The following is a 22,220-nucleotide window of genomic DNA, read 5'->3' on the forward strand; positions in this document are numbered from 1 at the left end:
TCCACTCTGGTCTTATGAGTTCTCCCTAACCCTTAAGACCAGTTACCTTCTGAGAATAACCGCACACCACCACATACACATGCATGCACTTGTCATGTGCTCGGACTACACCAGGTGGACCTCTGTCTCAGTGCAGTTCCACAGGATGCTGTCAGCTCTCATGGGGGATGGGCTATTGCATCTTGAGACCTGCTGAGTTAGCACTGTACCCATTGGCTAGTAGATGCTCAATGAATGACCGCTGCAGCACTGTTTCAAGAAGCCTGCATTTGCAACTGAGGCTGCGCAGAGGGCTTAAGAGATTTCTTCAGGATACAAACTAATAAATAAGATGCAGTGATTAACCTTGATTGGATTAAGAACTGCCTGGGATTTCTATAAAGCATACCCCTGAGTGTGCGATGGGAGCCCCCCCCCCCAGAAAAGGTAAGGTTGTAGTACGGGGCATCTCTAGAGATGATTACATTGGGGTATCATCTCTAGAGATAGCAGGTAGGAGGCCTCTTTAGAGATGGTTAGATTTGGGGTCATCTCTAGAGATGGCAAGATGGTAGGGCACTCACGGAATAAGCTGGGTTCATCACAAGATGGCATTAGCAGCAGGTGGCAAAAGATGGGGCTTGGGGTCTGGTTGGAGAAATTAGGTCTCTAGGGGTCATCTTAGGGGAGCTTTATCTTGTTGTGGCCTCTTCTGTATGCTGTATGATCATTTCTCGACTTCCCAGAAGAGAAAAATCTTTGCCATGTGCTTCTGCCGCCATGATGTTCTGTCCAAGCACGTGGGTCAACAGAACAGTATGAAACCACAAGGCAAACTAACTCTTTCTCCTATTAGTTATTTCTGTTAGGTATTTTGGTCACATGGACAAATAATCCCTTCCTATCCAAGTTGCTTTTTATCACGGCAATAGGAAACAGCTAAGACACACACCCAGCAGGTGATTGGACCAACAGAGCTACCAGCTTTGCCCAACCTTGGTAAGTGACCCACAGAATAATGAGCTGACATATGTTTTAAGCTACATGAAGCAACCATTAAGAGGTAACAAATGGGAGTGCGGTGCTTTTGTGGCAAAACCAGCAAACCTGGAGTTGGCTGTGGGCCTGAGTATAGGCCGCAAAAAAATCCATCAGCAGAGGTTGGCAAATAGGTTCAGAAATGGTGGATTTCTACATAAAGTGTAACAGCATATGGACACATGACCCACTTTAAAGCTCTCTGGTGATCAGCAATAAGAGGTACAGCCCTGAGGACAGCAGCTAGACCAGAGGACTCATGAGGTATTATCTTTTCAACCGGAAGCAATGTTGGCACTCCCTAAGAGCAGGGGAGAGCCTCTGAGTGTGAAGAGACAGAGTCAGAAAAAGATATTATATCTAGCAATGTCTTTGCTGCCACCCAGCTGTGGAAGGAGCTGTGGAGCCCCAACCTACAGGCATGGGAGGTTGGTTTACTGTTGGTTGCAAACAGGATGATGAATGGGAAGACTATGACATTGCTAAAAAGCTAGTCTTGGAAATCTTTGTTATTATCTCTGCAACTGCAGGCTGCCATCCCACGTGAGCTCAGGTGAGCAGCATGGGGAATCCCGGAGGGTGCTGTGACGTTAAAATTCCAGGAAATCTGTTTGGGCCCAAAGGATGCTGGAAAGCAGGCATAGGTCAGCTGGGACCAAGTGACATTGGTATAAAACAATGAGTATAGTATTTAGCCACCCTGTGGCAACTATTCTGAGTAAGCATAGAGGTGAGAACCCATGACTCATTTGTGTATCTTTGACTTTTAGGTTCTTTTGCAGATGATTGGTAGCGAAGAGGCCCAAATGAGAAACTCACTGTATAAGGATTTGATTCCTCCTACCTGCACAGTCGTTAGTTTTTTGAGGAAAATGCTTCCATCGGACTGGCCCATGGGCAAATCTGTGGGGCATTTTCTCGATTAATGGTAGATGTTGGAGGGCCCAGCCCACTGTGGATGGTATCACTTCTGGGCAGGTGGGTCTGGGTTATATGGGAAAACAAGCTGAGCATTTGGAGACAAGCCAGGAAGCAGCTTGCCTCCATGGTCTCTGTTTCTGTCCCTGCCTCCAGGTTCCTACGTTGAGTTCCTTCTCTGGCTTCCCTCATGATGGACTGTGATCAGGTTGGTTAGGCCAAATCAGCCTGTTCCTCCCCGAGTTGCTTTTGGAAGTGGTTTCTTTATCACAGCATTAGGAAGCAAACTAACACACACAGGAGTAGGAACAGAGGTCATTCTTGGAACTCAATTTTCTGCCTGTTTACCAATGATTAACTACAGCAATCAATTGAGTCAAGGTTCAGGTCAACTGCATCCTTTGGGGATGTTGGTGGGACAGTGCCTTGTGTTTGAGTTAATGGTGACTGTAATATGGACAGGTTGGTCTACTGTATCATATGTGCTCTGTGCTGTGTGCACTGTGAATGTGAAGGGGGGGGCCACTATCTTCCCAAAATGTCCCTTCAACCCTTTTCTTCATGCCCAACCCCAGACCAGCTACTCCAGCAGACAAAGAGAGGTGCTGGGCAAGGAGAGCATCCCAACTTGTATTCGGAAGTAGGTGAATACATTTTAAACATTCAAATCTGGAGACAACCCATTGGAGTGGGTGCCAATGAATGGCCTCTGTTTTACAAATGAGAGAGTCTGGGAGAAATGTGTAGTGGCAAAGAACAGCAAATGCTTTTTCTATCCCACCCTCATGTGCTACAAGTCACATCCCCCCCCCCCCCAGTGTTTCCTCACTGTGTTCTTAATTCTCCACTGTCTCCAGGTTGGAATCAGGGTCACAGTCCAAGTAGGACTAAAATGTATAAATGCCCACCTAACACCTATAGAAGCTTCTTTTCTTTCCTTCCTTCCTTCCTTCCTTCCCTTCCTCTCTCCATTCCTCCCTTCCCTGCCTCCCTCCTCCCTTCCTCCCTCTGTCCCTCCCTCCCTCCCTCCTTTCCTTCCTCCGTCCCTCCCTTCCCTGTCTCCCTCCCTTCTTCCCTTCCTTCCTCCCTCCCTCTTTTCCTCCCTCCCTCCTTCCCCTCTTCTTTCCTCCCTCCCTTCCTTCCTTGCCTCCCTCCCTCCTTTCCTCCCTTCCTCCCTCTCTTCCTCCCTCCCTCTTTCCCTTCCTCTTTTCCTTCCTCTCTCCCTCCCTCCCTCCCTTCCTCTCTTCCTTCCTCCCTCCCTCCCATCTTTCCCTCCCTCCCTTCCCTCCCTCCCTTCCTCCCTCTCTTGCTCCCTCCCTCTTTCCCTTCCTCTTTCCCTTCCTCTCTCCCTCCCTCCCTCCCCTCCCTTCTTTCCCTCTCTCTCTCCCTCCCTCCCTCCCTTCCGGTGGTGTTTGTGTACAACCATACGTGTACAGTAGTCAGAGGGGGACACCCAGTGTGCTCCTCTACAATTCTCTGTCTTATTCCTTCAAGACAAGGTCTCCTGGTCCTGAAGAGTGTGCTCACTATAGGTGCCTGTGACTGTACCTAGTGGAGTTTTGCTTTCAGTGTTTCTTTTAAACATGGGCACTGAAGACCTGAGCTTAGTCTCCCTGTTGCACAGGTGCCCTTACATACCAAGCCATCTCCCTAGACTCCAAAAAGCATTAAGGTATTGAAGTAAGTGAGTAGATTGTGCTATTTCTACAGTGTTTATGTGTGGTCTGTCCTTTAAGTTGACTGAACAGGGAGGGGTGGCAGGTGTGCCTGGGATCCATCCTGAGCAGCAACAGAAAGCTGTGAATGGGGATGCCTAGCCACCTGCTAGGCACAAATAGTAGACTGAGGGTTGTGAGTGATACCTGCCTTGGCTGTGTTCAGCCATAGAGAAGGAACCAGGGTTTCTAGAACCTGGAAATCGAGGGAAGTGGTAGGTGAAGAATCTGGTAGCCACTCAGGTATATTGCCTGTGGCTCTCAACAGTTTCCAGGAAGTATTAGAGACAAATGTTGAATTTTCCTGAATCATTGGCCACTAACCTTTACTTCCCAGCAAGGTCAGGGCTGAATGCCCCATAAATAAGACTCTATAGAAGTTGTGTTACTTCCCCAATGCATATTTGCATATTTTTTAAAATTACAATTTGTTCAATATCTCTTTGCATGACATTAGCACGTTCAGTATTTCATCTAATTCTTGCAGCTCTGAGGCATTTGATCAAGAGGAAATAGCAAGTGCCAGCTGCATATGGAGGGGCCATGTACCTGCCTGGCAATGCTCAGTGTGTTCTGAAGAGTTAAATGTCCTCATGTCCTTAGGTTTTACTAGCAGATACTAAGCGTCATAATAGTGGGTTTCATTGTGACATTTTTAATGCGTATTTTTAACGTATCTCCTATCGTTTCCCTTCAGCACAGCACCGGGAGGTGAGCATCGTGGTTATCTGTTTTACAGAGTGGGTAGTATGTGTTCTGGTAACACAGCTGAGAATCATAGAGAAAGAATTTGAACTCAGGTGGAAGTCATACAGAAGGAATTCTAAGTCATATATGTGGGCTCTGGAGCCCTGCTTAGAGTTGCTACAGACCTGGGACTCAACTCCAGTCCCGTTTGACTCCAGACTCTGCAGTCCTTTTGCTGAGAGCAGAGCACGTACTGAGCTCACTGCTTTCTCTATAGTAACATATCCGATCCTCGCCATTTCGGGGAAGCTATGGTATGTGGCTACCTGAGGTGCCCAGGTGGGGTAACTTGCATGGAATTGCAGTTTAACTCACTATCGTTGGTTTGCAGCGTCATAAGTGAGTACATTTCTGCTGCTGTGCAAAGTCGACTGAGGTTCCAGGCAGCGGCTCCTGTTTGCTTTGCTGAGCTGTTTGCTCTGTGGGAACAGAACTGAAAGTAGCAACAGTTCATAGGCTTTTCATGCATCCAGGAGCCTTCCTGGGGTTCCTGCCACACAGACAACATGAAGACAGGAGCTCAGGCTTGGAGGGCACCGACAGAGTCGTTTCTTCTCTGCGCTGTCCTAGCATGTCTCCATTTCCTTGGTTCCAGGTAAGTGATGGGCCCAAATGATTTCCTGATCAATCCTGTGGAAGAAAGTAGAAAGCCATATAATGCTGACCAACCCTGCCAGAACATCTCTTAAAGCAATGTGCATGTGTCTGATAAAATAAGATCAACAATTCCTTTTGAGTCATTATGAACCCAAGTGGCTGGCTTCAACAAAGGTGCTTAAATGTATTCTGTTGTGCTGAGAAGAATAGGAAACAAGTTCTACATTCTCAGTGAAGCTTTGGTCTGGCTCTTTATGAAGAAGGAGGTTTATTATATAATGAAAAACTAGCCAGTTCACGTGAGTCATCTTAATAAATGGCAGTGTCTTGCTCTACCTTTTTATCAGACCAATATAACTAGGGTGAGTGGATGAGTGGGTCTCTCAAACTCTTGTTTTCTCCCTTTCCCTTTTCCCTTTTCCCCTCTCTCACAGATGTTTGTTCCCAGCAGCAAAGGAACTGATTTGTTTCATCAAAGTATCCATGCATAGGATGGGAAACAGCTAAAGACAATAATCTTAATCAGGGCTCAGACATGAGTTGCAGGGAAGGGTGTGCCAGCGCCATCTGAAGACCCTCTTGTGCCTGAGCAGTTCCCACCATGAGAGGTGGAGTGCTAAGGTACCTGAATGCTCGTGAGCACAGGTCCCTGATGGTAACTGCTCATCAGGGTGAGCAGCACCATGTGCTCCGCGAGCTTCTCTTCTGAGCTCTGCATCACGCTGTTCAGTCCCTACTGAGCACCTTCCCAGGGACCAGGATTTTGAGTCTTTACCACCTATAAGACACTCCAAACTCACATTTAGAATTAGAATGACCTTCAATTTGGTGAAGAGACCAGCTCTGCCGCCAAGGCTTTCCGTGCATTTCCTTCTGGGCACAGAAGACTCTGCAGTACCCAGTGATAGTGTGCTTGGAGGAGAGGGCTCATGCAACCCTTCCAGAAGCAGCATGTCCCTGTACACTGCCCCTTGACTGCCCTGGAAGATACAGAGTGGAACACGACCCAAACTCATGTTCTCAGGGAGCCTGGCAATGTGGGAGCAAAGACAGAGACCTGTGAGAGTTGGCGCAGGGACAAGCAGAGATCAAGAGGGAGCCGTGGCCAGTCATTCTGAGCAGGGGCCCTGGCAAGGAGCGAAGTATGCACCAGGTAGAGGTCACAGCATATGCAAAGGCATGGAGTTGTGAGAGAGCCTGGCTTGTTCCTGAGGCTCCAGGTACATTTCAGTACCGTGGAGTAGACATCAAGGTGGAAACTGGGAAGAGGAGTGGGTATAAGTATCTAGGAGATGCAAGCCCTAGCCTTCAGGCATAGAGGGTTTGAGGGGAAGGAGTACCACAATGGGATGTATGTATTGGCAAGTTCCCTTTGACATAGAGGCTGCAGTTCTGCCAGGTGAAAAAAACACGGCTATAAAATTCACAGCTGTGTCACGTGAGCAAGAGGATGGCCCCTTGTTTTCACTCTGTGGAAGGACAAACTTATTCTTTTGGGGGGAGGGGATGGGGAAGAAGACAATGGCTCACACTCAGCGAGCCTCCAGCCCTTCCCTGACCCCTGGTTGAATATTCTGCTCTTCACCCGTGATTTCTACAAGCCTGTGCTGAACACAGCATGCCTTTGAGTATCAGACACAAAAAGCAGAAGAAACATATTCTGCTCACGGGCAGGACGTTCTGCATCCTCCTTCGTGGTGCTGTGAGGTTCGTGGTCATTTCATTTGCTCGGGTCACATTGTCATGTGGCCTACTGATCATTATTGGTTGTCACTTTGCTCCAGGCATGTACTATCATCCTGGTGGTCATTGTGTTTTAAATGGTTGTAGAAAGAAGGAAAAACTGAGGCTTGAAGATGGTGTGACTTTTTTTTTTTTTTTATGGTGTGACTCTTGAGGCTACTCAATCCATTTGTTGGGGTGGGCGTGGGGCGTGGTTGCAGAACTAAAACATCCCCTCTGCTTCCTGATTCTCCTCAACACGCAGTCCCCTCCACCTGACTTGCTGGATACCTAGGATGTTTCTCTTGGATGCACAGTTGCCATGTTGAGATGTTGCTTTAAATTCCACGTCTGCAACAGCAAATGACAGAGAAAAATGGGAAACCTTTCCCCCCCCCCACCCCCAGAAGCCACCTCCCTCCAGCAAAATGGACGATGCTGTTTGCACAGGGATGCAGCTGCTGAACAAATTGAGTGTGACAAGAAAGTTGTTGTGTCAGGGCATTTCCACAGAAAGCCAAAATATATTGACGTGCCCCATCCATATAAGCTGAGGACTGGAAATTTACTGCTGACCTAATCCTGCTCTGCTTGATGGATCCATCTTTATTTTGATCAGAGAAGGGGGAATAGGAATCCTGGACTCAGAGTGATGTGTCCTAAGGCTGGCCAAAAAACCCCCGTCTGTGCACCCCCAAAGAAAGGATTGTCTGTGCCAGCATTTCCTCAGAAGGGGCATCTTTCTGGTGCGGTATAAAATGCTACTTATACTAACACTTTTTTAAATTGCAAACTGTTAGAATATGAATACCTCAAAAGAACCAATGATATGCAAGGGATGTTCTAGGAGCAAACATGCAGATGAGAGAGGGGAGCCAGGTCCCTTTAGGAGCCAGTGTGGATCCGGTCCACCAGATGCAGAACAATGCACAAGGTCTCAGCAATGCACGGGGAGGTGAAGCTGCACACGGCACGTTGTGTAGGAAAGCCTTTACAAGACACTGGAATGACACACAGCATGTGTGTGTGACAGCTGTTGCCTCTGAAGAAGATGGAAAACGAACAGGACTGGGGCTGGTGTAAAGCTCAGATGCCTAACTGCTAGAAACACCTTTTAGTTAAAAGTCCACCCAGAGTGTGGCAGAAGATTGACAGGGGTCAATGTGAGTATGGGGCCCTGAGTGATTATTAATTTTCCGTGTTTCTTGAGGCACTTTTATGTTACAGAGGAGTTGGGCTTTGCATTTGTGTCTGTTAATTGCGTGTTGGGCTTTCATTATGGCACTTCTTATACATGTGCGTAATATACTGTGACCATATACACTGCCTCTATTACTCTGTCTTATCTGCTCTCCCCATATGGAGGCATCTCGGCAGAAGCTAAGCCAGTGTGTTTGTCTCGGTACAAATCCCTCGGGATGGAGGGTGCGCACAGATGCATGTAGAGGCCTCAGTTGGACCTGTCGTTAGTGCAACACCGTGCCACTCTCCAATTCAAGATGGGACTCGACACTTAGCCTTTCTTTTAGGTTTGCATTTTGTAACACTAATGAACCACGCTTTTACCCGATGTAATTTACAAACTAACTATTTATTCAGCTGATTATTCCATTATATTGCCACCTCCATAATGGAGATTGGGTGTAGAAATGAGAGATCTGGTGGTTATAACTACTTTTCGCAAGTTCCTTCTGTAAGCCATCATCTTGCTCATTAATGTGTTCTGAAATCTCGGAGAGGAAAATAATTGTGACTCTTAATAGCGACTGTGCACATTACTTCTCCACTCGGCCTCCACTGTGGCCCCGAATCGGGTTGATACTTGGAATAAAACAGTGTACTCTGCTTTGTAGTTGAAATAGGAAGAGGGTACCCCACAGAGCTGTCAAATACATACTTAGGAGAAGCCAAATCACAGACAGTATTGTTTTGTCAAACCCCAGCAAATTAGTAGAGAGGAGCCCTTTGGAGGGTCCCCGCTGGCGTGCAGCATCCTGCCTCAGTAACCACTTTCAAGTACCCACCTGTGGTTTCCAGTAGAGTCTTTGACCTTTTGCTAAAGATCCAATTTTACTAGGCAATTGATTTTTTGCTAGTCTCTGGGGGCAGTCATGGAAATGGAGCTCACAGTAGTTAACATTATCCTCCTTTTAGGACTTTTGCCAAGTGAGAATGTGCTGGTAATGACCTTGTTTGGGGTGACATCCTGTGTGCTTGACAGTGGAAGCTTTGTGATGTTTCCCCTAATGACTTAATCTTAGAGAAGGGGATGAAACAAGCCTTGCAGACATTTATGGAGTGGTGGAAGGTGACTGGAGTGCGTGTATGTTCAGGATCAGGCCGACCTAACTCTTAGATCCCACAGCTGGTTTCACTGCAGTAGGCATGCTGTGTCTCTCTGAGCCATCTCAGCATCTGTCCAGGTGATGACACTCTATGGTTACCTTCTAGCACATCTGTGGGATGGGATGAAAGCCTAAGAAAACACCTACCGCAATGCTTAGGTCTGACATCCTAGGCTCTCAGTAAATCTTCATTCCTTTCTTCCTCTCACCTCCTGTTTAACGTTATAAGAAGCACAAGTTACAAGGGATCTTACAGTGATATTCATACTCATGGGAAGAGATTTTTTAAAAAAAACCTCATAGTCCACCTACCATGGTCTAAGTAGGAAAACTGAAGCTCACACAGAGGAAATGAGTTCACTCATTCACTTGGCTCAGCTGTGTGCCGGGAACTCAACACAGAGCCTGCCTTACACTTTAGATATAGTTCAGTTCCCATGTTGCTTGTCTGCGCTAAAGGAACGACTCCTCTGCCCTCTGCCCTCTGCCCTCTGCCCATTTCCAAGTTTTGCTCATCTCCACAGATGCTCCGTGCCCTGCCTGGCTCAACCTGATACTGGCTCCCCTCCTCTTCTGCATCACAGGTGGTCCCTAAAGCATGTTTCCTTGGTCTGGTAGTTTGAATGAGAAAATCCCCCCATAGGCTCAGGTATTAAATACTTGGGTCAAGTTGGTGGTGATGTTTGGGTAGTCTCAGGAGGGGTGTCACTGATGGAATACGTACATCCCCGGGGTCCAGGTTTGATGTCAAGCCTGATGCCATTTTCAGCTTGCCTTTTTCTGCTTCCTGCTGTGGTTCAAGCCCTCAGCTTCTACTCTAGCTGCTGTGTCTGCTGCTTGCTGTCTTACTCTCTTGGAAATGTAAGTCAAATAAACCCTTCTATAAGTTGCCTTAGCCATAACATTTTAGCGCAATGATAGAAAAAGAACTAACATACTTGATCCACTTCTCTCAAAAGAGTCCAGTCATTTCCCTCCTTAGTGTCCCATGATGAGATCTGTATCTCTAGCACAGATTTCAGACCTTCCTGATTGCAGACCCAGGTAAGAACTGTGTCCTGAGTGAGTTTATGTAGACATCCCACAGAGCACCAAGAGCTTAGCCTACTTCCACCATCTTCCCCAACATCTCTGTCCTCCTGGGTCCCCACCACCTAGGTATTCAAGGATGCCAGCATCAACCTACATGCGTTCCTTCATCCCATACCCTTCCAGCCCACCCATTTGCTGACCACTTTCTACCACTTCCACCCGAGCACTTACCAATTCCTCTAGCCTGGATCTGCTTCCCTCACCAGTCTCTCGCCCTCTCTGTAGCCTCTGGACGCCATTAACTCACAGCTACCCTCTACACACCCTCAAGCCCAGCCCTGGTCATGAAGCTCGTATGCATTTCACTACTGCCTGCCAGGCAACGTTCCCTGGGGGCTAAGAAGCAAGGGATGTTTCTCTGTGAAGGACACCCCGTGCCATATCCCCCTGAAAACTAATATCGTCAATATCAATTCAGTATCTCGGCAAATGTTTCATGGATTTTTAACATGAAAAAGCATCACATAGGCCAAACCCCTCCATCTCTAGAGGATTAAAAAAAAAAAGAGGCTCAGATGTGGGAAGTAAGTTGCCGTGATTCGATTCCCCATGTATCCATAGTCCATAAGGCTTTGTTAAGGGCTCACCTGTCAGACTATCACTTATAATCCAGAAGCAGCTGCAGGAGGGAATACATCTCAGCTACTGTGTGGAGGAGGAAAAGGAAGTTTATACAGCCTGGAAATCAGAAGCCACACGGTGCTGAGACACTGTCTTCTACCCAGAGCTCAGGACTCCACAAGCATAGTCCTAATGTCAGGCACTTCCTGGGGGACTCAGTACATATTAACTAGTACTGAAACGATCAACTACCTACCTTGCGCACATGATCTGATCTCCATTTATTGGCTGGATAATTGATGGGTGATAGAGAGAATGCAGTTTCTTCACGATACTCATCCTTCTCTTACGATCATTTTTAGAGGTGAGAAGCTCGATTTCTTTGGGGCAAATGCAGTCAATGGGAGCCTTGTAAAGAGCAGAACAGTGCGGAGTGTGGATGCCGGCCCAGCACCTATTGACTGTGAGCGATCCAGCTGGTCCTCCTGGACTGTGTGTGACCCCTGTCAGAAGAAAAGGGTAAGATCCCAGGGCTTGGATGAGCACCAAACTTCTTGGCAGGGGTGGGGAGTAGAGAAAGAGGCTAGACACAAACGACCCTGGCAGAGGCACTGATGGTTGTACCTGGCCATAGTCTACCCTCTAAGGTCCTAGCTGTTAGGGTGGCCCTTCTTTCTCTATGTTTTCAACAGCAAGCAGATGCTCCGTGTGGTGTTCCAGTGCTTTCCATACAGCTGTCTCTTAACAGCTTCCTACCTCTGACCTGCCCCTTCTATCCATCATAGCCAGGGAAGCAACCACCAAGCTACATCTGCCAAGTCTTTCCCCAAATGAGCCCTAAGGATCAAGGCCAGACCTCCGTATCACCTAACCTGGCCTCACCTCTATGATCTGTCAGCTCTCCCATTCTTGCAGCTGCATCCCTCCCTCTCGGCCTCTGTTCATGTTGGTTTCTCAGCCAGCACTGACCTTCCCCGTTGCCTTCGCTTACTAACATGACTCAGGACTTGAAACCCTTCTCAGGGCAACCTCTTCCATGAAGCCTTCCCTGACTACCCATCAGCCCCAGCTCTGCTCAAACAAAGCAACTTTTATGTGCTTCTTTAGGTCCCCTCTACCCTATGCCCTAGCACATACATACTGTGATTCTTGTCATTTACTGCCCTAAACAGAAAACTTGTAAAGACATTCAGTTCTCTCTTAAGTGTGCACGCATGTAACAGGTGCTTCGTAAACCTCTTATATGTGAGCTCATCCTGTTTTCTGACGTCTATACAAGGAAAAGATGGCGGCTGTCGTCACATGTTCTGTTAGATGGGTGAATGGAGACCTCGAGCAGCTAAGTGGCTTCTTGGTGCCCTCTAGTAGCAGATGCAAGCCTTAGCTCAGGCCATGGGGTCCTTACTGACTTCTCTGCCTGTAGAACTAGTCTCCGTGGTGCTTTCCCTTCAGCTCCCTTGTAACGGGAGAGCTGACCCAGGACCTAAGCTCTCAACAATGCAGGTGCGTCAGAAAAAAGAATGGCTGCCATCCCCTTGGCTCCTCCGGAACCCAGACCTATCATGGCAAAGACTCTGAAGAGGCTGAGGAAGTTAGCCCAGGACAATTACCCAGTTAATTGGATCAATGGTGAGAGCCAAGCGCTATCGTTCTCTTCCCAGAGTAGGCTTTCTTGCTGAAGTTATCACCATTGATCCAATTATCTGGATAATTGCCTCGTCTGCACCATAAACCAGGACTGAGCATGAGCCAGCGAGGCAGCCAGAGCTGCTCACTGTAACTCGCGGTGTACTCACTCACCTAGCATCAGCCCTGTCTGCAGGCTCCATGCCTGGCGCACAGTGAAACCTCTCAACCATGACCAGGTGTGTTTCCTCCCATCTTTCCATCCTCCTCAAAGCCACTTTGTCTCCAGAGCCTGGGGCTAGTCTTATGGGAGTCTCCTTGTGTATGTACAGCTTTACATTTGTGCTTATTTGTGGAGTATAGTTTTATAATTCGATACCTATAATGTGCTGTGTAATGATTAGGCCAGTGGAATATTAGCCTTTCTGTCACTCAAACATAATTGTTATCTTGTGCTGACATATAGAGAAACGTCAACATCACCCCACCTTGTTACTTTGAACTGTACAATTATTGTGGATTTATCTCTTGTATTATAGAGAACTAGAACCACTATATACAGTGTTTTGATGAGCAATTCTCTCTGTCTCTGTCTCTGTCTCTCTCTCTCTCTGTCTGTCTGTCTGTCTCTCTGTCTGTCTCTCTCTCTCTCTCTCTCTCTCTCTCTCTCTCTCTCTCTCTCTCTCTCTCTCTCTCTCTCTCTCTCTCATCCTTCCCCTAGATTCTCTACTCCTGTGATAAAGTAGTTTTGCTTCTACAAATGAGTGAGAACCTATGATTGACTTTCTCTGCCTAGCTTATTTCCCTTTACACGATGTTCTCAGAATCCATCCATGTTGCCACAAAGGCACAAATGACTGGATCAGACTTTTATAGAAGACTAGTATTTCACTGTCAATCATACCATTTAAATCCATTCATCTCCTGATGAACATTTTTGTTGATCTCTTATTTTGGCTATGGCGAGTCTTGATGTAATAAATATAGTTCAAGTCTATTGTTGACAAAACGTCATAATTTCCTCTGGATACATATACTCAGTATTGAGACTGTTGGCTCATATGATAACTCTATTTTCAAGGTTTTTAATTTTTAAATTTTCTCTTCCTCCTGCCTCCGTTCCCTTTCATAGATCCTCCAGTACTGCTTCCCATAATCCACAATGGTTATATTAATTTATAATCCTATGGACAGCATACAAAACACTTCTCAGCACTTCTGCCATTGGTATATTATCATGTAAATATAATTGTAAGGAACATTTGCCCGTTTTAAACTCAGATCTCTAGAAATGTTTCCGCTCTTTGAATTCCTTATATATCCTGGGTATTAGCTTTTTGCAGATATTTCCCTCACTCTTTGTATATACAGAAGCCTTCTAGTATGATCTAATCCCATTTGCCTAGCTTTGCTTTTCTTGCCTAAAGTATGAAAACTTTTGTATCGGAAGTGTTTCCCCTATGGTTTCTTCCAACAGTTGCATAATTTAGGATCTTATATTGTATCTTATAATTACATTTTATATTAGAGTTTCTTTCTTTAGTTGTTTTGGTTTTGGTTTTAGTTTTGTTTGATTGAATGGTTTTTGTTTGTTGGTTTGGGACGGTTTTAGTTCTGTTTTTTTGGTTTGGTTGATCGGGTTCTGTTGTTGTTTGCTCTGTCTGTCCTGAAACTCACTCTGTATACGAGGTGGCCTCCAACTCAGAGATCTACTTGCCTCTGCCTCCCAAGTGTTAGGACTAAAGGCATAAGCCACCAGCCCTGGAAAGTTGGTACTGTATATAAGAGCCTGCCTAGTTTCAGTCTTCTACAGATATGTGTAAAGTGTTCATTCATCTGTGTTTCTCTGTGTGTATGTTCATATGTACTTGTGTGTGCACGCACACATGAAAAAGTCATTCATCAACTCCTTTTACCTTTTATGAGATAGGGTCTCCCACTTGTCTGAAATTGCCAAACGAGCTAGACTGCCTGGTCAGGGAGTCCTAGGGTTATGCTGTCTCTGCCTCCCTACCCTTGGCGCTTCAAGCTCACACCATTACACCTGGCTGTTTAAAAGTGGGTTTCATGGATTGAGCTCAGATGCTCGTACTCGGGAGGTAAGCAAGTCACCTACTGAGAGATTCCCCCTGTGTACACGGTGCCCAGAACTTCTTCTTTTTGGGAGATGGTCTTTTCTAGAGTATGTATTCCTTGTGCCTTAGAAAACTCTGCTGGCCATAAGTATGTGGATTCATTTCTGGATTTTCTCTCTGGGTCCAAATCATACATTTGTGATCACCCTAGCTTTGTGGAATGTCTCACAGTCTTGGGTTGTGATGCCCCTTGCCTTATTCTTTTTGCTCAGAATTATTTTCATTATTTTGGATGTTTTGTGGTTCTATATTAATTTTGTGGGGTTTTTCCCCCACTACATCTATAAACACTGTAACTCATGATTTTATAGAAATCATATCAAGTCTCTAATTACCTTGGGAAGTGTGGACATTTTAACATTATTTCTTCTAATCTGTGAAAACAAAATGTCTCCTGTCCTCTAAGGTTTTGTTTTTTTTTTTCATTATAATGATCTGTTACTCTCTATGTTTAACTTATTTCTACCTATCTCATTATTTTGAGGATGCTATAAATAAAATGATTGTCTTAGTTAGGGTTTCATTGCTGTGAAGAGACACCATGACCACAGCAACTCTTATAAAGGGAAACATTTAATTGGGGCTGGCTTACAGTTTTAGAGATTTAACGCATTATTGTCATGCTGGAAAGCATGGTGGTGTGTGGGCGGACATAGTTCTGGAGGAGCTGCCAGGAGTTCTACGTTTTGATGTGCAGGAAGCAGCAGGAGACTGTGTGCCACATTGAACATAGCTTGAGCATATATGACTTAAAGCTCGCCTCCACAGTGACACACTTCCTCCAACAAGGCCATACACCTCCTGATAGTGCCACTCCCTATGGGCCAACCATTCAGATGCATGACTGTGTGGGGACCATACCTATTCATATGACCATGATGGTTTTTAAGCTCTTTTTCAACCTGTGTATTCAAAGGGTACAAAATGCTATTGGATCTTGCATGTTCATTTTATATCCTGAAACTTCATTGTATGTATCAACTGCAGCAGTGATCTGGTGGAGTCTTGAGAGATTTTTGTAGACAGGATCAGGTCATTCTATTGACCTTCTGCATCTCCCCCTTTTGATTTATCTGCCTTTTATTTCTTTCTTCTGCCTGATTGCTTTCCCTTTCATTTGCAGTTCTATGTTGAGTAGGCATGCTATTTTGTCACAGATTTTCAAAGATATACCTTCAACTTTACCCCATTTAGCATGACATTTTCTGTGGGTTTATCATATATTATATGAAGATAGGCTTCTTCTGTTGTTCATTTGGTGATGGTTTCCTGGTTTTTGTTTGTTTGTTTGTCCCTCGAAGTCTTACAAGCCTATGTCTTCCTTCAGGGAAGAATGAGACTCCAAGGGCAGGGACTGCATTCCTTTCTGTGTCTCCAGAGTCATCACAGTACAGATGTCCTACAATAAGTATTAATGTCTTATGTCACTTGGAAGTGGGGATACTCTACTGATTTGCCACCCAGTGTGAACACTTCCTTCTGCTCCTCCCCACCCCCTTACGTAGCCTGGCATCCCTGACTGCCTGCCCGCCTCTGTCTCTCTCCAGCTTCCCAATTCTCCTTCTTACACCCCTCTTATAGTCCTCTTCATCCTTAAAGAATCCATCTCTGGTCTCTGGAATAAGAAGATACATCCTTTAGCCTCTCAGTTTGACCCCAAATCTTCCTCTACCCAGGTTGTTCTTGGCCATCCTGTTCTTGCCCCCTGCATCTGCCTGATAGTACTCCTCAATGCTCACGTCTCAGCCTTGATGTCCTTATCAGAAGCCAGTTTCTGTCTCTTCCTTTTGCATTGGGGATTTCACCATGAGCTTAAAGGGTACTTTGCACGTGCCCTGTCTTGTTTCCACTACACTGTGTTGTCATTGCCTTGGTGCCTCCTGCCACCGTCAGTGACCCTCTTCTTTTGAAGGCAGGCCAGTATGCTTAATGATGATTTAAAAACAACAAAATACTACCTTTTAAGTATGAGATAGAATAATCAATAATTTCAGAATAAATAAACAGGAAGAGGGACATAGCAATATTGATTCCTAAAATAGTGGATAATTTTTAAAATGACAAGAAACTGGGTACCTACTTTGTGCCAGAAAAGCACGAGCTTGAGATAACATATACTTATATATGACATAAATTAGTACATAATTCATAATATGTAATGTTAACAAATCTGTAACATACAACAAAAATGCAAAACTGTACTTTTAGGGAATTCATTGCCCCTCCCCCATTTTACAGTTGAGTAAATTCAGATTCTAAAGGCTAAGCTACCTGCCCGACATCATACAACTAGGAAGTACCAGCATCAGCTGGAGCTTCCAGAGCGCACACTTCTTCATCTATATCACACTGACGCCTTAAGCAATATGTGACAACGTGTGAATCCCACATTGGAATAATAATGCTGAGGGTTAGTTTATTAAACTAACTATCGGAGCCCCTTTATGAATGTTTGATTCCAAAGCCCAAGCCTATTTCACACTCAACAAATCTTGGTGACCACAGAAGAGACAAAGACTCAAGACTAGTCTCCCAACCTCAGGGAGAAACAGTCAGAAAATTGCATAGAACCTCAATGTATGTGGTGAAGGGAACACAAGAATTGGACAATAGCAACCAGCCAACTGTATGCTTTCCCAGCACCCCAGGTTGGTTGGTGACCATTGGTATACAGTGTCCTTAGCTCCTGCAGTCACTGAGATCCTCTCAATAGCTCCCTTTGTTTCTGTCTGTTACAGTATAGACATACTTACTTGCTCCGGCCTTCTCAGTTCCATGGGGACTTGTGTGACTTCTCCGACAAAGAAGTTGAAGATTGTGTTACCAACCGACCCTGCAGAAGTCAAGTGCGATGTGAAGGCTTTGTGTGTGCACAGACAGGTATGAATGTATGTGGGAATGGGAAAATAAGCTCGAAAAGCAGAGAGTACTGTGTGATGATGGAGGTACAGACATTTATGGTTCATGAAGATCAGGGTTACAGGTCAGGGGGCTCCTTACCACAAACCTGTGTGCTATCCCATGAAGGCATTCCTATGGCAAGGTAGCATCATTGTTGTCCCTAATTTTGCATCCTAAGAAATCCAGGCTTGGATTGGTTCCTTGCCTCAAATCACCCAGCAGGTCAGGGCAGGAGCTGCAGCGAGAATCTGGATGCTCAGCTACATTCAGTGACGTAAGTGAGGTGTGCTGGAATCAGAAGTCCTGGGTCAGGTCTGACTCTGACGGTGTCGTCTCAAAAAATCTCATTTATCCTTTTTGGATTTGGATTATACCAGCAGAACTCAAGTGTTGCATTAGATACTTTTCTATTGCTAAGACACCCTAACCAAGACAACGTACAGGAGAAAGAATTTAATTGGGCTTCCGGTCTCAAAGGCTTGGAGTCTATGATGGTAGAGCAAAGGCATGACAGCAGAAAAAAAAAAAAAAACTTGGAGCTCACATCTTGATCTGGAAGCAAGAGACAGAGAGAGCTAACTGAAAATGTCAGGAGGCTTTGAAAACCGCAGAGGCCGCCCCCAGTGACCTGCCTCCTCTACCAAGGCTACACCTCCTAAGCTTTCTTAAACAGTTCCACCACCTCCACGCACATGAGCTTATGAGGGACATTCCCCACTCAAACCATAACGATGATGTTAATACCTTATGAGGTGGTCAGAAACAATAAACATAAACTAAAGGAGACAAATGCTTTGTGTCACACGTCAGCTCTGCTGTTGCTCTCAGAGCCCTGAGGTGGAGTAAAATGTGCCCAAACCTGAAACAGTTAAGAGGTGTGAGTGGCATCACATACCAATGAAAGGCTTTGGAGACTTGGGCCCTGCCATTCGCATGTCTTTTTTGTTTAATAATATTTTTTACAAATACATTTCTATCATTATACACATATAAAAGAAACTACATAGAGCAAGTAGAACCATGAAACAATCAGCAATTATGTTAATGTTACATCCACAGTGTTTTGGCTATTTGTGTTTGGCAACCTTGTAGAAAATATGTTCCTATCCTGGTGAGTCTAAAATTCTGAATGTAAATCATTAGCTGTCATATCTCATCTCTATCCTCTGAGAGACTCCACCCGGGGGGGGGGGATTGAACGGGACAGATATTGGGTCTAGAAGCTGGACTCTGGGCAGAGCGCTGAGACAGATGGGAAGATGGGCAGGAGGAAGGGAACAGCACACAAATGAATGTGTTTTCCCAACTTACTCGGTTGGCTTATCCCAGTAAATCTAAATGTCTCCATTTCTTCAAGTCTCTGGCACAAACAGTTATCCTTCACCCTAAAGTATCTGGAGGGGTGTTCCATTCACTCTACCATTGTGGGTTGTGGTCCAGGGATTCCAAATGAGAGAGAAGGATTATCAGAGAGATTTCTAGGGCTTACCACAAATGTAAAATTTCCAACCAATAAATCTGAGAGACTTTTTTACAATATACCCAAGGACTCATTATGGCCAGTGTTCCATGGTCTCACCCAGAGCCATAATGGCTATTCATGCGGGCTTTAGTTTAAGTGCCTTGTAAGAAACATTTGAAGACCGGGTTGTTATTTTTCTGCCTTTTATAACCAAAGGACATTGGTTTAAAATGGCCCGATGTGTCTAAGGAAGCAGAAACACCTGTCTTGTGGGCTTTATCTCCCCAAGAATGTACAAAAAAAAAATTGTAGAGGAAACAAAAGTGATACAGATGATGGTGCTAAAAGCAATGTGGATTAGAGAAAGGATTCACGATTAGGAAGGTAAAGGTCCTAGCTGTGCTGTAAATATTTACTTGCAACCTGTGCTTGGCTCTCTGAAACACTAACCCCAGCCATGATCCGCTTTTGCGGTACTTTCCACAAATGGATTCTATTTGTAGTCACTCACTTGAAACACCTGGCTCATGGTGGGAGCGCTGTGATGACTGGGGCCTGCACTTTACAGAAAAGGGAACTGAGGCCCGGAGGTCAAAGAGGCTTAGCTGGTGCTACTCAGAGAAGGGGTTGTTCCATGCTCCCATCCTGGCAGCCCACCTGTTCCCTGCTTCTTAGGCACATTGCCTTCGCCGTCACAGATGGTTCCAGATAATCTCTCCTCAGTGCTTTCAAAACTAGGGCACTGAACTCCTTCAAGGGGAAGTGATAAAATGGGGGTGAGCTGTTAGTGTCATTTTCAGTCAGGCTTGCTACATGAAGACTGATCAGAACAGGTGCTAAAGGCCACAGGCCTGGTGGCAGCAGTGCTCAGCCTCTCATCACAGCCATGTGAGTCTAGTCCCCTCTCTCCACCCCAGGGAGGTGTGTGAATCGCAGACTCCTCTGCAACGGGGACAACGATTGCGGAGACCAATCGGATGAAGCAAACTGTAGGAGGGTTTATAAAAAATGCCAACAGGAAATGGAGCAGTACTGGGCCATTGGCAGTCTGGCCAGTGGGTGAGTTGCTACAGCTGCGCTGGGTTGATGGGACGGCTAGACACAGGAGTGGATAGGGACAGTCACTTGCTTTTCTTTCTGGGATAGAAAGAATGTAGGATAAATGGGTGCCTCCATGTGTTCTCTGAGGGCAATTCCATGTTATTCCAGAATCGCATCCCATGAACAGACATGGGCCACGGGAGGGTTGATCTAGGAACACTAAGACTTACTCAAGGGCTAGAGTGAGCCTTAGTTTTTACTCTCACAATCTGCTGTTCCGGGCACATTCTAAACACAGCTCTTGAATCCTATAGACAACTTAAGTCATTGGTCCTATCTAGTTCTATGTCCCTAGTTCCCAGCATCCACCATGCAGAAAAGAAAGGATTTCTGAGGCCTTTGGAAAGCAATGTGTTTCCAAGATAGGTTTGTTTTCCAAGTGTGTCCCAGCTTCTGGGGATATAAGCAACGGTCCACTCTTCTGCAAGGTCAAAGGAGCAAGGTCAGAAAGAGCCAAGAAGACCCAGCATTCACTCTGCTTTCTTGACACATCCTTGCAGCATCTTAGCCTGTAGCTAGATGAGTGAGCCCATCTCTTTGTGCACAATAAGAATCATTATAAAGAATGACACTGGAAAAGAAGGCAGTAAAGGTGTGTTCTCTCTAGGCAATTGCCAGTCCTCAAAAAGAGACTCCTCATTTGGGTGGGAGTGCTTCTCAAGGCATCACAAGTAGCCAGTTGTATCCACATCCAGGATAGGAAAACTGATGCTCTCAATAGTTAAGTGAGCTCCAGGGGTTGGTCACACAGCTAGAAAGAAGCAGGGAAGACACTCAAAGTCAGTAGTAGGGCCCAGCAATGCCTGTAGGAGAGCTTCTTGCCCTGGAAGAAGAGCACACTGGCAGAAGGACAAAGGGCTAAAGACAGGCCTGTGCAGGTATTTTGGGATTGGTCTGAGATGACCATGCTGAAGTGGTGGGTCTGGAGAGGTGGCTCAGTGGAGAAGAGCTCTGGCTGCTTTTCCAAAGGACCTGGGATCAATTTTTAACACCCGCAAGGTGGTTCACAACTGTCTGAGGGGATTTGATGCTCTCTTCTAGCCTCTGCATACTATACCAGGCATGGACATGGTGCATAGACATATAGGCAAGCAAAAAACTATACACATAAAATTCAATAACACAAAGTTCAAAAGGAAGGGGTTGAGTTGATATGAGCCAGATTCCCATGCCCTCAAAGACAGAACCAGGAGGTTTGGGTTTCATTCCACAAAAACTGCTAACTTCCAACAGAGATGTTCCAACCCTACATCCTGAGCTTTCCCCCTTTGTGTTTTGCCCTCCTTCCAGGATAAATCTGTTCACAAACACTTTTGAGGGCCCAGTTCTTGATCATCAGTATTACGCTGGTGGATGCTCCCCCCACTACATCCTGAACACCAAGTTTAGGAAGCCATACAACGTGGAAGGCTACACTCCACAGGTAAGGACAGCGAGGTAGTCACCGCCAGCAGTGAGGGACTTGCTTGCTGAGCATGCTGTAGCCTGCCAGCTGGGCAGCTTTTACATACCTCTTCCTCTTGGCGTCCAGTGTCTTCTGGTACCAAGCAGGTGGACCCTAACACAAGACCTTGTGCTGCCTATAGCAACAGCAACCAGAGATGGTAGTCGCAATAATGTTAGTATGACAGTTGTCGATGGCTATGCTAAAGACAGAGCTTAGGATGTGATACTCACGTGAGTGTACTGGCTTGTCGGCTTGCTGCCTATGCAGTCCAAATGCCCAGAGCCTGTTTTCCTATCTCTGTTTCCTCATTGCCTCAAGTGGGACAATCAGTGAGGTCATGTGGCTAAGTGGGCGCCATCACATCTGCTGTCACAGAGAGTTCTCGGCTCATGTTCTCTGTCCCCATCACTGCCATGCCCATCCCAGCAAGCCAGGCATTGATGTAAATATTTAAGTTATAAAATGATGCACTCCTGGGGCTGGAGAGATAGTCCGGTGATTAAGAGCAGTTGCTGCTCTTGCGGATGACCTAGGCTTAGTTCCTGACACCTACATCAGGTGGTCCACAGCCATCTGTCACTCCTGTTCCGGGGGATCTGAAATTCTCTTCTGGATTTTGTGGCTGCTTTTATTTATAGGTTCGCGCATGCGTGCACACACACACACACACACACACACACACACACACACACACACACACACACCTGATTTGTTCCTTTCATTCTAACTGCCATGCTGTCCCAGAATGGCCACCCCCTCCTGTTTACAGTACGCCACAGACCAGAACAAGAGACTGAAAAGCCTCAACATCCCAGTACCACAATTTTCTCTTAC

The 22,220-nt window shown here is 45.8% G+C and overlaps 1 protein-coding gene across 1 annotated transcript in view; it reads left to right on the forward strand.

The window, feature by feature from the left end:
* The first annotated feature begins 4,840 nt into the window (after nucleotides 1–4,840).
* The window catches only part of C8b (complement C8 beta chain), a 36,566-nt gene continuing 19,186 nt past the window's right edge, over nucleotides 4,841–22,220 (forward strand). Inside the window, exons 1-5 of the mRNA XM_051171722.1 lie at nucleotides 4,841–4,992; nucleotides 11,077–11,233; nucleotides 17,214–17,355; nucleotides 19,756–19,897; nucleotides 21,230–21,362. Coding sequence (XP_051027679.1) covers nucleotides 4,904–4,992; nucleotides 11,077–11,233; nucleotides 17,214–17,355; nucleotides 19,756–19,897; nucleotides 21,230–21,362 — 663 coding nt within the window. The 5' untranslated portion in view covers nucleotides 4,841–4,903. The remainder of the gene's footprint in view (nucleotides 4,993–11,076; nucleotides 11,234–17,213; nucleotides 17,356–19,755; nucleotides 19,898–21,229; nucleotides 21,363–22,220) is intronic.

The sequence above is a fragment of the Acomys russatus genome, chromosome 29 (assembly GCF_903995435.1).
Source record: "Acomys russatus chromosome 29, mAcoRus1.1, whole genome shotgun sequence".
In the NCBI taxonomy this organism is placed as follows: Eukaryota; Metazoa; Chordata; class Mammalia; order Rodentia; family Muridae; genus Acomys; species Acomys russatus.